Here is a 16,302-nt window from a genome sequence, read left to right as displayed (position 1 = left end):
TTGCGTCATTCGCCTGTGGGCAGGCTTTGAGTGAGGAGTGGTCCAGCCCTCTCATCTTTTTTTCATTGTTCAGGAATGGCTCAGAGACTGGCGCTTTGCTTTATCAAAATTTTTTTCAGAAACTGTGAGGCACATCGAAGTGGACACCATTCGAGAAATTCAGACGGTTTTCGGTGAAAATTTTAACGGCTGATGAGAGATTATGGAGTGTTGCTGTCACTTTAAGGACTCCCCACAGAGCCGCAGGGTGCGCCACGGTCCGAGCCGCTATCACCAGCCTGTTTCAAGCTGAAAACGTCCAAATTTAAGCCTCTGTTGACCCAGGACGTCGTGAGAGAACAGAGAAGTTTCAGAAGAGCTCGGGATCAGCAGTTTATCCGGACATTCCACTGTTAAAGGAGATTTTGTAATGAAAGACGTGCGGACGGATAAGCCGTTAGCACCTAGCTGCTCATGGCGCGGCGCCACAGCAAAACACCTGCAGCTCCGTGGGGAGTCCTTAAAGCGACAGTAACACTCCATAATCTCTCATCAGCCGTTAAAATTTTCACCGAAAACCAGCTGAATTTCTCGAATGGTGTCCACTCCGATGTGCCTCACAGTTTTTGAAAAAAATTTTGATCAAGCAAAGCAGCAGTCTCTGAGCCATTCCAGAACAATGAAGAAAAAGACAAGAGGGGTGGACCAGTGCTCACTCAAAGCCTGCCCACAGGCGAATGACGCAACCTACAGGTGTGGAAAAACTCACGCATGCGCACGAGGGTTCAAGGTTGGCTGATGTAATCGCACGTGATTCAAATGCATATAGTTTTTGAAAAAAATAAAAGGACCGTTACTTTATTGACAGACCTCATATATAGGTCTTTGGTATATATACAACCTGGTCTCACGGCAAGTCGTGATTCAGCAGCACGAAATATACATTAATCTATCGGTTTGTGATATTGTGATGAAAAACGCCTCATTTTTGTCACGGCAGCACAAATTCATTCTAATTCATTTCGTGATGGCTGCATGAAATTAAAAGTGAAGCGGGGGGGTTGGGGTGGTTATGATTAGGGTGGGGGGGAAAGAGTAAGATTAGGTTATATATATATATATATATATATATATATATATATATATATATATATATATATATATATGTCCCGAGGATTGTTGGTACTGGTACTTGTCACCAGATTCTATAATGTGAAGTGAATAAAGGTCTACATCTTTCTCTGGAGGGGGTGACAGTCCATTGCACATTACGTCCCCAGCCAGTACCTATTTACAGGTGGGTGAACTGTAGCCTGACAATCGGCTTGAATTAGGCTGGACACCTATCTCTCTCTCCTAGCCTGTGATTGGTTGGCGGCCGAAACGCTGACGTCAACGTTGGTCAGCCTCACTTTGTTCAAGTTTGGGGGTGTGGCGTGAGCGCTGCTCTCCTATTGGTTGTTTAGGAGGGGGAATTCCTACTCCTAAATGGTGGCCAGTATTCAGCCTAATTCAGGCCGGTTGTCAGGCTAGGTGAACTGAGACAATGCAGATGAATTTAGAGTTTAGGAATACTCAATCATGGCTGCATTTATCAATCAAAAATAGACAGTGATTACTGCTAAATGATTTGGCACCAACTGAGGCTTTGGTACCAATATACCAATCCACACTTCATCCTCATCCCATTTAAATTTAGCTGTTCTCTCACCTTACTGTGCATTTCCCAAAGTAGCAAAATGTGACAAATCAATCTAATAACCTTTTTTGTTAAGGACTAAAGTCCAAACAGTGATTTCAAGCTGCACAAATCGAAGTTATCTCAGCCAAAATAATGCGCTCATGCTTCCTTTCTCCTCCCTGGATGTTTGATTGAAGCTAGTCCAGGAATCTTCCTTTGATCAATGTGTTTATTTGTCTACAATCCTTAAACTGTCTTATGAGCAAAAGCTTAAAGTTAAAGGGCGTGCACATTCACATCAGAGAAATGCCATCGTTTTAATTTATTAATTTTTATGAGCTATTGATAGTGTTAGTGCCATATAGGCAGTGCCAGGATCATGACAAATGTTGATATTTGATAATAATTAAATAAAACGTGTATCTGCAGGAAATAGGGTCTTTGCTGCCACCCGGCTGGCATTCAGTGCAAATATCTGGCTTTTGTAAATTGAAACAAAATAAATAATTTTACAGAATGGAAGCAAATATATATTAATTTAGGTGCCACAAATTAAGGCAGCCATGTCTGAACAGACTGAAAATATTGTCAGTGAAACGTTTACACTTATTCCATAACTATAGAACTCAAATCATGGTGTGCAGTGGATTTGTCCAGTTCCTGGACTGTTTCAGGCACTTTGTCTTGGCTGCTCACTCATCCCGATGACTTTCACCTCAGCTTCCCCAACTACACTCTGTCAGCAATCACACACCTGTCCTGCATTAGCTTAATCGTGAGTCTGTGTCCTAATCTCTGCCCCAGATTTTCTGTCATGTTTACTCAGATTTTGTCTGCACTTTACATTTTTGTGAGAAATCTTATTGTCCTATTATACTTTACATGTGTTCTGTGTTACACACAGGTTGGACTTTTTCAATTCTTGGAGCTATGGATGGCTTGTGTTTTTTTGTCTCGATGAAGCTGCATGTCTTGTCCTGTTTGCTTAATACATTTATTAAACAGCTGTGTGGGTTGTGCATTTGGGTCATTGTGCACTTGTGCATATAGTCGGTTTGAAATGAAATGCATTTTTTTCCATTCCATCTTTACCCCATAACAGAGAATAATGTAAATTAAAATTAAAAATTAAAATTAAAAATAATGTAAATAATGTAAAATTGCTGTGGAAGTCGTACTCTGTCATGTTTGGTTTTTTCCACCTCTGTGTATCTCATTGGGTTTTTTGAATGTGCTGTCTTTGGGAAGGTGTCCAGTATCCAACAGGACTTGTCCTCCTGGTCAGGTGTGGAGCAGTAGGTCATGTCAATGCATCACTATGATAACCAGTGTGCACCACAGCGCCCCACCACCACCACTGCCCCCTCCACGGCCCTCAGTGCAGCATATTGGTAAGTACACTGTTCAGTTAAATCATCCATCCATCCATCCATTTTCTTCCGCTTTATCTGTAGTCGGGTCGCGGGGGCAGCAGCTCAAGCAAAGCCGCCCAGACATCCCGATCCACACACACCTCCCCCAGCTCCTCCGGGGGAACCCCAAGGCGTTCCCAAGCCAGCCGAGAGATGTAATCCCTCCAGCGTGTCCTGGGTCTTCCCCGGGGCCTCCTCCCAGTGGGACGTGCCCGGAACACCTCTCCAGCGAGGCGTCCAGGGGGCATCCGGAAAAGATGCCCGAGCCACCTCAACTGACTCCTTTCGACGTGGAGGAGCAGCGGCTCGACTCCGAGCTCCTCCCAAGTGACCGAGCTCCTCACCCTATCTCTAAGGGAGTGCCCAGCCACCCTGCGGAGGAAACTCATCTCGGCCACTTGTACTCGCGATCTCGTTCTTTCGGTCATGAGCCAAATCTCATGACCATAAGTGAGGATCGGAACGTAGATCGATCGTTAAATCGAGAGCTTTGCCCCCCTACTCAGCTCTCTCTTCACCACGACGGTCCGATACAGCGACCGCATCACCGTCCCTCACTCGTGAACAAGACCCCGAGATATTTAAACTCCTCCACTTGAGGCAAGGACACTCCACCGTCCTGAAGAGGGCAAAGCACCTTTTTCCAGTCGAGAACCATGGCCTCGGATTTGAGGTGCTGATTTTCATCCCGGACGCTTCACACTCGGCTGCAAACCGCCCCAGTGCACGCTGAAGGTCCTGATTTTATGAAGCCAACAGAGCCACATCGACTGCAAACAGCAGAGACGAGATTCTGTGGTTCCCAAACCAGAACCCCTCTACACCCTGGCTGCGCCTAGAAATTCTGTCCATAAAAATAATGAACAGAACCGGTGACAAAGGGCAGCCCTGGCGGAGGCCAACATGCACTGGAAACAGGTTTGACTTACTACCGGCAATGCGAACCAAGCTCCTGCTGCGGTCGTACAGGGACTGGATAGCCCTTAGCAAAGGAAATGCATCATACTGTATGATATTCACAAGTGCAACTCATCCTAAACCACTTCATGGATTGATGAGGATGTGCATGAAGGAGCATGATTATGGTCAGATGTCTTCAAGGGTAGATATTAGACTACTGGTGTTTTTAAATATGTAATTTGCATTTCCTGAGGCTTACTAGATGGACTGATATTGAACACTGCAGATACATCTGGACAATGCAACACACATAAGTGGCTGACAACAAGTATGGTGTCTTATTTCTACATCTCATAGCAAGAAGAAGGCTAAAACACTATTTTAGACGAACTTTGGCTCTGTGTTAGTGTTTCTCGCAGGAGTGTTCATGTGTTCACTGAGGAGGATTTACGGTTGCAATGGCGGATGCATGAATCTGTGTGTTTTTGTGTGTTTCACTATGACAACACTTGTTGGACTCAATGTAAACAAGCAAAAGATGGAAGAATTCTGAGAGCGTAGCGTGGCAGATTCCACAGCTACACACATACATACACAAACAAAACACATTCTAATATTTGCAGCTTTAATAGTAGGTTTATTTGAAATTCAAAAACAAATCCTTCATCCTTGTAAGGAACTATAATCGTGGTGATGAAACTTCTCCTGGATGCCAAAATGACAATTTATACACCATTTATTTAGATGGGCAGATTACCAAGAATAATTCAGTTTTTCCTTTTTGTGATTCTCCTCCATTATCTTTTCTTGGAAAACAGTTGTATTGTAACATTTACTTAACAAATTGTATTGCATATGTGACAAAGCACAAGGGGGTGACGGTGCTGACATCACCCCTGACAACAGCTAATGTTTAGCAACTGAAGCTTGAAAAACACACAATGCTGCATCTATAACATGTTGAATTGAGTTTGAAAGATAAGGGCATGTACAAACTGCATTTTTTGGGACATTGCACCGGAGTATCAGCATCTTTCCAAAAATACACCAGGAAGAGGAAAACATATATGTCACATGGGTCTGGAAGTCACATTTATTTTTGAAACATGTTGCTACTGCTTCATGCAATAAAAACAATTTAATAGGTGCGTTGTTTTATTTATAATGCAAACATACAATTACTGAGCAGAAGCTAATGTGCAAATAATTATTATTATAAGAAGAACTCAAGAGTAAAGTGCTTCTTGTTGCCACTGAACAGATGAAAATGCCAATGTGAAGTTGAACATGTGCACGTTTACCTCACTAAATATATAAAAAAAACGTTTTAAACTTATTATACATTTTTAAAACATTATAGTTAACCTTACCTTAGGGCCCTGTCCCACTGGCGTTTAGGAGGATTTGCGGATGGAATGCGCACAAAAGTGGCCCACATCCGCCAAACAACCGCAATAACCGTGTAACATTCCTGTATGAGTCGGCCGCCATCCGAACACGTCCGTGATCATCCGCAGAGGCACGCATGTCTGCAGCCAGGATTTTTGAGCGGCTCAAAAATCCTGCTGCGGATGAGATCCGCATCACTGCCTGAACACATACTGAAGACATACGCAGGACATACACAACCAATGCGCCGTATATCCTCTGTCATCTGCTGATATCCACAACCGACGGGTTGGCGCAGCTTGGCGGCGGACCGGGACAGCGTGCAAAACAGATATGATGCATGCCCAGCATGGCCACATCACTGTCGCAAATGGTATGTCGCACATGCAGACAGAGTGGGCACGGATGGAGCGAGTGCATCACGGCCGCTGTGCCCCTCATGGGGGCGCCTCCGCGGTCGTTTTCGCTTCTGTTCCCTGTTATATCCGCTTTTCTTCCTCATGTTTTCGCTGATCCACCCCAGGACATTTGTCACTTCCGCCCACCTTTGTTACGGACGCTCAGCTTTTGTCTCCTCATTTCATGCGCAAATCCTCCTAAACGCCAGTGGGACAAGGCCCTTAACCTAGCCATCTTCCTTGTTGCTGTTTTGGCTCTCCCACGTAGTGCAAACACATCGAGTGCAGAGTGCAAGATTATTCCCTCTTTTTGTTCAAGAATGTGGTCTTCCAGTCTGAGTGCATGATTTATTAATTCCACCCATTCTCTAAGACACATCCTTGTTATACAGATCTTTTATGGTAAATATGTGTAGACATGGTAAAAGTAAGAAGTAATTCCAGTACAGATCCTTAGGTCCATTGGGCTGATGGTACCCCTAGATAGCATGAAATGGATGGGCTTCTACAACTCCCCATAGATGGGATGCCAGTCCATCACAAGGTATGAGGGGCATTTGAGAAGTTTTGAACCTGACCAGAAAAATAAGGTGTAGTTTTCCATCTTTTGCATTCTGAGAAACCGACCTTTCTTCAGAATATGTGAAGGTTGGGTGTAATGTTGAGAAATGTTGGTTTCTCAGAATGCAAAAGATGGAGACCCACACCCTACTTTTTTTGGGTCAGGCTCAAAACTTCTCAATCACCCCTCGTTCTTCACTAGCCAATGCAAGTACCCATTTACAAGTGGGTGACCTGAGACAATGCAGAAGGTGGATATAGGTAGTGTGTAGCACAGACATGGAATCAAACTCCAATTAATGGTCCAACTCCTACCCCACAGAGCCACCTGTTCTTTTGGAGAAGATTCAATTTTATTTATTTATTCATTGCTTTTAGCTGTCCCCAGTTGCTTGGGGTCACCACAGTGGATCTGGTGGAAACCTGCATTGGGATTTGCAATGGATGCCCTTCTTGACATACCTCCAGGTCCACGTGGAAAAATGCATACAGATGTTTGTGTTCCGAAGCAGTTTCCCAGCCAAGTACTAATCAGGATCTCGTCCTCTTCTTGACTTCTGAAATCTGATGGGATCATGTGTGCACAGAGTGGTATGGTTGCAAGAGCAGATGAAATTAATATTCTGGTCAAAACACTGTTGAGGAACGTTTCAAAACCTATTTTAGAACTTCCAGAGTCAATCTCAAAATGGATACATGCTGAACACTGTTTTCAATCTGCTTTCAGCTCTTACAAAATTATGCGAAAATTATGTTTTTTCCTTGACACGGCCTGACTTCACAAGACTCATTAATCTCTATGTTGCTTAGCATTGTGATGGAAAGTGACTGTTCGAGGCTGAATTGAGATGTATGTTTGTTTAAATCTTCAGACAGTAGTCATGAGGTCACAGCGGAAGAATGTTGGAAAAAGACCGGAGAGGAGCACAAAAGAATGGGAACTAGGAGAAAACTACAATTAGCTGTATGGCACTGAAATAAAGTTTACATATAACTTTAAACTGGAAACATTGACACTGCTGGAATCATGCACCATGTTTTATTATTAATTTCATGAGCAATAGTGAGATTGTTAGATATGTTATGACTTTATGCTTCAAATTTTAACTTCTTCCGATGATGTGATGCGGCTTACCAAAAATCCAACATCCACTTTGGGAAGGTGAGTGTGATGGTGAAGAATGTGCCATATAAAAGTGTCAGGGAAGATTCATCCTCTGTGTCACCCTTAAATCCTTGTGTCTTTTTCACTGCTTCTACACAGACTTGTTTCTAGCAGATCTGTGTGGCCCGGATAAAGAACTGGATGTGGAAACATGCCAGTGTGTGTGTCGGCGAGGTGACCAAACTCACGACTGCGGACCGAATCGACACCTTGACCGAAACACCTGCCAGTGCATCTGCAAAGTCTCGACGGCTTCATCCTGTCCGCCGAACCACGTCTTCAATAAGGACACCTGTCGGTGCACGTGTAGCAGGACGTGTCCAAGGCACCAGCCCCTCAATAAAACAAAGTGCTCCTGCGAATGTAATGAGTCTCCTAATAAGTGTTTCCTAAAAGGCCGCAGATTTCACCAAGCAACCTGCAGGTAAGGACGAAGGCCTGCAGACAAATAATGTTTCCTTTCATTGTGATTTACTCTCATTTTTGTACTCTTCCCATTGTCAAGTACAGCTGTGAGCATTTGGATAAAGGAAATTGATGGGGCTATACAGATAGGTTGAACAGGACTGGGAAATATCCCACATTGTTGGCTCTCAAGTGAAGAAACCAAGGGCCACTGAAGAGATCCACTCTACGAAGGAGACGTGCATGGTCATTGCAATGGTGTAGGCCAGTGTTTGTGGACATTTTGGGAATCAGAGGAGTCCAGAAAACTCACATGGCCTTCTCTTATGTCAATGGAGCCTTTGACTATTTTGTTCCTCTTGCTGTCCAGTTTTGACCAATTATAAAACCGCAACAAACTCAAACTGTGGAGCAATACTGCCTCAGAGACCTGTACCCTGTGTCACAAAGGGCGAGGCACCCTGTTGTCTTCATACTGGCAGTCACTGCAAATGGTAAATGGACTGCATTTATATAGCACTTTTCCAATCTGCATCAGCCGCTCAAAGCGCTTTACAATAATTCCCTCACATTCACCCGATGTCAGTGTTCTGCCATAACAGGTACTCACTGCACCCGGAGCAACTAGGGGATCAAGAACCTTGCCCAAGGGCCCTTAGTGATTTTCCGGTCAGGCTGGGATTTGAACCGAGGATCCTCTGGTCTCAAGGCCAACGCTTAACCACTAGACCATCACCTCCCCTGCAAATGTAGACTTGATGAAATAGCCAGATTCTTAGTGTAGTGATGGAAGTTATCCATCCCTGATGTAACAGAATCAACCAAGAACCTGAACAGAAGTCAGATTGTGCCATCCCATTCCATAAGGAGCGTATGACTCCTCCTCAGTAAGTCCATAAAGCACTACACTTTAAGCTGGTGGTGGGGCATGTGACTCCAAGGTGGCTGCTGATGTTGTAGGTGTCCTCCTCATTTCCTTTGCCCTGGTGTTGTGATCTGGTGAGAGGGAGCAAGGTAGGTTCTGCTTGTTGAAGTCATAGTGCCTTGAGAGGAAATTATTGAGGAGGCGTATGAGTGGAAGAAGTTCTGTGAGGAAAAAGGCTGGGAGTGCAATGTCCTTTCAGTGGAGGTAGGATGCCATAGTTTCATTGGGTGGACAATGGTATCCTTCTTCTCAAAAATAGGACTAAATTACAGCACACTACGGTAAGTCATGCCTTTTGCTGAATCTGAGAAGCGGCTGAACAAGTTGGACATGGACAAAAGCCAGATTGAATTGATAAGATGTAAAACTGATGGAACCAAGGGCTCATGTCGTGTGGTACCAGGTGTGATACCTTTCTCTGAACTTTCACCACCTTGATGGAAATAAAGGGTCTATTTACTAATATGCAGCTTGGCTTCTGAAGTGACGTGACACCGTCCAGCATCTTGAGGCCTCTGGTTGCACGAGGATGGCAGTCTTGCCAATAGCCGGCAAAACTATATATTCATCCCCAGTTGGCGCCTGATGAGGAAAGCGTTTAGTAACTGCGAGTTGTATGATTTCTCTATATGTGTGTGGTTTGTAACTTGATATTGATTAGGATCTTAAATGAAATAAAATCTGTGTAGGCCACAAATGCACCAGCCACACAGCTGGTTGCAGTTAAATAAAAAGGTAAAAAGTTTTCTAACAGCAACTCAAGCTCTTTGAAAAAGTCATCCAAGGAACAAAATGTAAACAATGAATAAATAGCATTATTTTTCCATACTGTAATTTTGCTTCATTTTTGCAAATCCAGCTACTTATTTGTATTCATGTTAAGTGCCAATATTTGTATTTCTGTGCTTCAGAGTAGTCAGACTGTGCTGTGGCCAGAGATCTTCGTGGCTACGTGTGGCTCAGCTGGTGTAGGTGGTTATTGCTGTGAACCCGGCCTGTAATGTAAGACCTCAGTCTGCTAATGACTTCTCCTCGCTGTCACTTAACAATTTCCTCTCCCTGACCTGGCGGAAACACACACGCGCATACATCCATCTTGCCCAGCGCTGACCCTTTGTGACCCCTCTTGAGTGATTTTATGAGTCGAGCAAAACAGTAGAAACATCGTGTCTGGGATCAGGCGCTGGCATGTGTTTAAAAGAGGGCGTGCGCGTGTGTTTGTAGTCGTCTGTGCATTTCATCACGGGGTTAGAGGTCTCCCAAAGTAGCCGTGAAATATTCTGCATCATTCAGTGACACCCGGAGAAGCACAATCACGCTGCAGAATCAGTGTCGTCATAATGAAGTGCGTAAGATGAAGCTCTCCATCACTTTGTGAGACCTTCTGTATTCGTGTAATCAGTTGAAGGATGGATAAACTGGCCCTGGCTCCAGGTTGAGGTTTTGGAGGCTGGTGCCCATTCTGGATGTTAAGCTGTTGGCAGCGGTTTTCAGTCTTTATATTTTGTGGAATTAGTGTCCACAAAATCTAAGAATCCACTGTTCAACTGCTCCATAAAGGTAAACAGCAGTAACTGTATCAGAGGTCAAGCAGAAATGAGCGTCGATATCCAGTACTTGTGGAAAACTGAGATGTTTAATTATTGGCAGTAAATCACTGGTGCAGCCTGTAAATGTTACTGCTATGAGATGACCTTGACAAATCGACACTAAAATGGTTACTGCCTTTTTAAAGGCGGCCATGGTTCTGACTCATGTCTAGTAAACCTTGGTTGTACTGAGGCCCTGTTGTCTCATATCATAAGTTCAATCACACAAGTACAATGCCTAGAAAGCTGGCCTTCTTAGCTTGGAGCTGGCCCCAAACCCACGGGAGGAAAAATTGAAATGCAGCTGAATTTAAAATAAAGTGGTTGATCTGGTGGGCACTGGTTGATTGTGCCGGTCTACCAAAACCAGAATGAGCAAGATGTACTATTTAGTAAAGGGAAAATAATTTATGTTTTAGTCCATGAGCCCCTCATCAATTTTGACCAAATCGGTACCATTTAAGGGGAGTAAACAACACTTTGAATCCAGCCTCAGTGTACCATGGCCTACACAAAAATGCATGATAGCCATCCCAGGATGGTAGCTCTAGAACAGACAGGGGTCAATGAAGAATTACACAGAGGTCAAACTTTAAAAATGCTCCAATCATGATGAAAACTATATCATATTACTTGTCTGATCATAACAATTCCAAAAAGGTATAGTTTGGACTATCTGTGATGGAATGGTCTGGAGTTATGGGGTAAAAACACCAAAAACGGTGACAAAGGTCAATTTCAGTTTGTACAGGGGTCAAAAGTTAAAGTTGCTAAAATTCAGTAAAAATTATGCAAATTATTGTTTGGGTTAATAGGGTTCTAATAAGGAATACTTTGCACCATCTGTCATGCTTAGTTATCATGTTACAGGGCAATATATGTCACATGTCATAGAATCCAATAGATGTTAAACTTGTTTGACCTTTACCTTGGAGACCAAACATTCAACACAGTCAAAACTATTCCATTTATTAATCCTTTTATTTCAACCAATATTTTGCATCATTTTGTACTGAAATTGGAGCAACTTTAACTTTTGACCCCTGTACAAACTGAAAACTGACCCTTTGTCACAATTTTTGCTGTTTTTACCCCATAACTCCAAAACAAGGGTGTCTATAAGTGCACGTGACACCAGGACACCCTGAGCTGGAGGTCGATGATCGACTTTGTAGTCGTATCATCTGACCTTCGGCCACGTGTCTCGGACACTCGAGTGAAGAGAGGGGCTGAGCTGTCGACCGATCACCACCTGGTGGTGAGTTGGATCCGCTCGGAGGGGAGGAAGCCGGTCAGACCTGGCAGGCCCAAACGTATTGTGAGGGTCTGCTGGGAACGACTGGCGGACCCTCTGTCAGCGAGGTCTTCAACTCCCACCTCCGGGAGAGCTTCTCTCAGATCCCGGAGGAGGTTGGAGACATGGAGTCCGAGTGGTCCATGTTCTCCACCTCCATTGTCGATGCGGCCGCTCGTAGCTGTGGTCACAAGGTCTTTGGTGCCTGTCGCGGCGGCAATCCCTGAACCCGGTGGTGGATGCCAGAAGTAAGGGATGCTGTCAAGCTGAAGAAGGAGTCCTACTTGTCTTTGTTGGCAGGCTGGACCCCGGAGGCAGCTGACAGGTACCGGCAGGCCAAGCGTGCCGCAGCCCGTGCGGTCGCAGAGGCAAAAACTCAGGTCTGGGAGGAGTTCGGGGAGGCCATGGAGGAGGACTATCAGTTAGCCTTGAAGAAATTCTGGCAAACCATCCGACGTCTCAGGAGGCGGAAGCAGCTCTCCACCAGCACTGTCTATGGTGCGGGTGGGGAGCTGTTCACCCTGACTGGGGATGTTGTCGGGCAGTGGAAGGAATACTTCGAGGATCTCCTCAATCCCATCGTCACGTCTTCTGAAGAGTAAGCAGAGACTGGGGACTCAGAGGCAGACTCATCCATTACCCAGGCCGAAGTCACCAAGGTGGTTAGAAAGCTCCTCGGTGGCAAGACTCCTGGGGTGGATGAAATCCATCCTGAGTACCTTAAGTCTCTGGATGTTGTGGGACTGTCTTGGCTGACACGTCTCTGCAACATCGCGTGGCGGTCGGGGACAGTGCCTCTGGATTGGCAGACTGGGGTGGTGGTCCCTCTGTTTATGAAGGGGGACCCGAGGGTGTGTTCCAACTACAGGGGGATCACACTCCTCAGCCTCCCCGGTAAGGTCTATTCCAGAGTACTGGAGAGGAGAATTCGACCGATAGTCAAACCTCGGATTCAGGAGGAGCAGTGTGGTTTTCGTCCTGGTCGCAGCACACTGGACCAGCTCTACACGCTCCATCGGGTGCTAGAGGGTTCATGGGAGTTCGCCCAACCAGTCCACATGTGCTTTGTGGATCTGGAGAAGGCGTTCGACCGTGTCCCTTGGGGCACCCTGTGGGGGGTGCTCCGGGAGTACGGGGTCCGGGGTCCTTTGCTAAGGGCTATCTGGTCCCTGTACGACCACAGCAGGAGCTTGGTTCGCATTGCCGGTAGTAAGTCAAACCTGTTTCCAGTGCACGTTGGCCTCCGCCAGGGCTGCCCTTTGTCAATGGTTCTGTTCATTATCTTTATGGACAGAATTTCTAGGTGCAGCCAGGGTGTAGAGGGGGTCTGGTTTGGGACCCACAGAATCTCGTCTCTGCTGTTTGCGGACGATGTGGTTCTGTTGGCTTCATCAAATCAGGACTTTCAGCGTGCACTGGGTCGGTTTGCAGCTGAGTGTGAAGCGTCCGGGATGAAAATCAGCACCTCTAAATCCGAGGCCATGGTTCTCGACCGGAAAAAGGTGCTTTGCCCTCTTCAGGTCGGTGGAGTGTCCTTGCCTCAAGTGGAGGAGTTTAAGTATCTCGGGGTCTTGTTCACGAGTGAGGGATGGATGGAGCATGAAATCGACAGATGGATCGGTGCAGCATCTGCAGTGATGCGGTCGCTGTATCGGACCGTCGTGGTGAAGAGAGAGCTGAGTAGGGGGTAAAGCTCTCGATTTACAGATCGATCTACGTTCCGATCCTCACCTATGGTCATGAGATTTGGCTCATGACCGAAAGAACGATATCACGAGTACAAGCGGCCGAGATGAGTTTCCTCCGTAGGGTGGCTGGGCACTCCCTTAGAGATAGGGTGAGGAGCTCGGTCACTCGGGAAGAGCTCGGAGTCGAGCCACTGCTCCTCCACGTCGAAAGGAGCCAGTTGAGGTGGCTCGGGCATCTTTTCCGGATGCCCCTTGGACGCCTTGCTGGAGAGGTGTTCCGGGCATGTCCCATCGGGAGGAGGCCCCGGGGAAGACCCAGGACACGCTGGAGGGACTACGTCTCTCGGCTGGGTTGGGAATGCCTTGGCGTTCCCCCGGAGGAGCAGGGGGAGGTGTGTGTGGATCGGGAGGTCTAGGTGGCTTTGCTTGAGCTGCTGCCCCCGCGACCCGACTCTGGATAAAGCGGAAGAAAATGGATGGAACTCCAAAACATTCCATCACAGATAGTCCAAACTATACCTTTTTGGAATTATTATGACCAGACAAGTAATGTGATATTGTTTTCAACATGATTGGAGCATTTTTAAAGTTTGACCTCTGTGTAATTCTTCACTGACCCCTACCTGGCTACAGCTACCACCATGGGATGGCTATCATACATTTTTGTGTAGGCCATGATACACTGATGCTGGATTAAAAGTGTTGTTTATTACCCTTAAGTGGTACCGAAAACCTGCTTGGCTCATGGACTATTTGGGAATGGTATTTCAATTAAACACATTACAGTAGCATCTTTGTTACATTTTTGTAACACTCAACAACAGTCCTCAGTTTCAATGTTATTTACTTAATTTCTTCTCTCACATTCATTGATGGCAACTACTAACCTTTGGTCCTGGTTGCTTAACGTTGATCATGGTCTGTCATCCTGATTCCTTATAGTTGATCATGTTGATGACCTTTGATCCCAATCCTGATCTTTGATCCGGATCAGTTATCTTTAATACGAGACTTTTATCTTTATTGTTGACCATTTATCCTGATGGCTGTGCTTTGATCCAGATTGCTGAACTTTGATCCTGATATGTGATCTTCATCACTCATCTCTGATCCTGATAACTCATCTGTGATACAGTTTGGTGACAGTGATCACTAATCTTTGTTCCCAAACTTGGGTCTTCTTGACTGCTAAGGTTTGATCCTGATTGCTGACCTCTGATCCTAAGCTGTGATACTGACAACTCATCTCTGGTCATATTTATGACCTTTGATCCTGATCAGTCATCTTGACTTTTGATCTTTATTGCAAACATTTTACCTTGATTGTTAACCTTTGATCTGGCTTTGATATTGGATGGATCTCGACGAGTTATTTAATCAGTCAATCAATTCAACAGTCAATTATGATCAATGGATTGATAAAATATCAGCAATCGGGGATCAAACATCAAAGGCAGGATCCACACCAAAGTGGATTCTTCCGTGTTCATATCTTTAAAAGATATTTTACTGACAAGCTGTCAGGTCAAACAAAATAAAACAAAACAAACTCATTCACTGGTGTCTGGTGGCAATGAATCTAAATTGAATACAAATCTGTAATATTAATTAATGGGTTGCACAACAGCTCATCCACAGTAGCACAAATACAACATTGAAAAGCAGCCTAACCTGCAGTACTCTGAACACGTCACAACTCTGTTTTGTGGTTGACAATAAACATTTTTTTTTCTTTCTATCCCATCCTAGCTGTCACAGGCCTCCCTGTGAGGTCCGAAGGAGAAAGTGTGATCCAGGTTTCTCCTTCAGCGAGGAAGTGTGTCGCTGCATCCCGTCCCACTGGAGACGACTGGACTAACCGATCCAACAACAACGTGCTGCTGCTGATGGGATAACGAACTAAACTAGGATTGATCACCCGCCCCCGGTAGAACTGCTGGTCATGAGAATCCCCACGAGCTGTGCTGGCAGCGAAGAGTTTGGGAAAATGCAGATATGGGTATCTGGGATTTAAGACATGCACTCAGTCGTCTCAGCTAGAACGACGTTCGAATGGAGTAACTGAACAGGGTCGACGACGGGAAGAAACGACTGAGAAAGTCAGTCAACATTTTTAAAATACTGTTGAAGTAAGTTTTTTAAAATATTTGGGGATTTTATCTTATTAATTATGTCTCATTATTCTTATGTCAGATATGGATTATATAATTTATTAAATGTTTTTCAACCTGTCTATTGCAAATTCAATCTTTTCCAAGACAAAACACTGTGAACCATATTTTTGTATCATTGTAAAGTATATGTTGTAAAATAAAGTATACTGTTTATTGTATATTGTTATTTATATGCTTTGTATCAGTGTATCTTACTCTCTTTATTGTGCTCTTCAATTTCATAATCACTCACTGTTTTTTTCAAATAATCAGTTGTGTGTCTTTCCAGCTTCCTGAAAAACTGTAAAATCAGCAATAACTTTATAAAACAAACAAACGAAAAAACTTTAAAAGCTGGAAGTTTGCTCTTCATCCAAACTGTAAAAAGCTTCTGCATGGTGTTATCTATTTACTTCACCAGTATGTGTCTCCTTATCATCTCTTATGGAGAACACCTTTACCAGCGGTGCCCAACCTTTTTTGAACTGAGATCTACTTTTAAAGTTGACAATGTACCGAGATCTACCAAGCCATATGGAATGCCACAGCGTAGCCGCAATATATTGTGCACCAATATAATAACACAATTTTCTGGCAGCTTTTAGCAATAATAATGCATCATTGAAGTAAATGTGCATGGTGGAAAAGAATAAGCACAAGTAGGCCTAGGACTGACCTCAAGTTGGAAAAGTTGTTCCCTACCTTAGTGGGACTTCTGGCCTCCGAGAGGAGGAAGCTGGTCTCTCATAGTCCGGACAGTAGG

The 16,302-nt window shown here is 44.7% G+C and overlaps 1 protein-coding gene across 1 annotated transcript in view; it reads left to right on the top strand.

The window, feature by feature from the left end:
- The window catches only part of vegfc (vascular endothelial growth factor c), a 95,457-nt gene extending 79,739 nt beyond the window's left edge, over positions 1-15,718 (top strand). Inside the window, exons 5-7 of the mRNA XM_034188859.1 lie at positions 2,909-3,051; positions 7,585-7,909; positions 15,136-15,718. Of these exons, the coding sequence (XP_034044750.1) occupies positions 2,909-3,051; positions 7,585-7,909; positions 15,136-15,244 (577 nt within the window). The 3' untranslated portion in view covers positions 15,245-15,718. The remainder of the gene's footprint in view (positions 1-2,908; positions 3,052-7,584; positions 7,910-15,135) is intronic.
- The last annotated feature ends 584 nt before the right edge of the window (positions 15,719-16,302 follow it).

Source organism: Thalassophryne amazonica, chromosome 15, assembly GCF_902500255.1.
Source record: "Thalassophryne amazonica chromosome 15, fThaAma1.1, whole genome shotgun sequence".
NCBI classification, from domain to species: domain Eukaryota; kingdom Metazoa; phylum Chordata; class Actinopteri; order Batrachoidiformes; family Batrachoididae; genus Thalassophryne; species Thalassophryne amazonica.
Note: the sequence above shows the minus strand (reverse complement) of the source record. Positions and strands in the feature narration are given on the sequence as shown.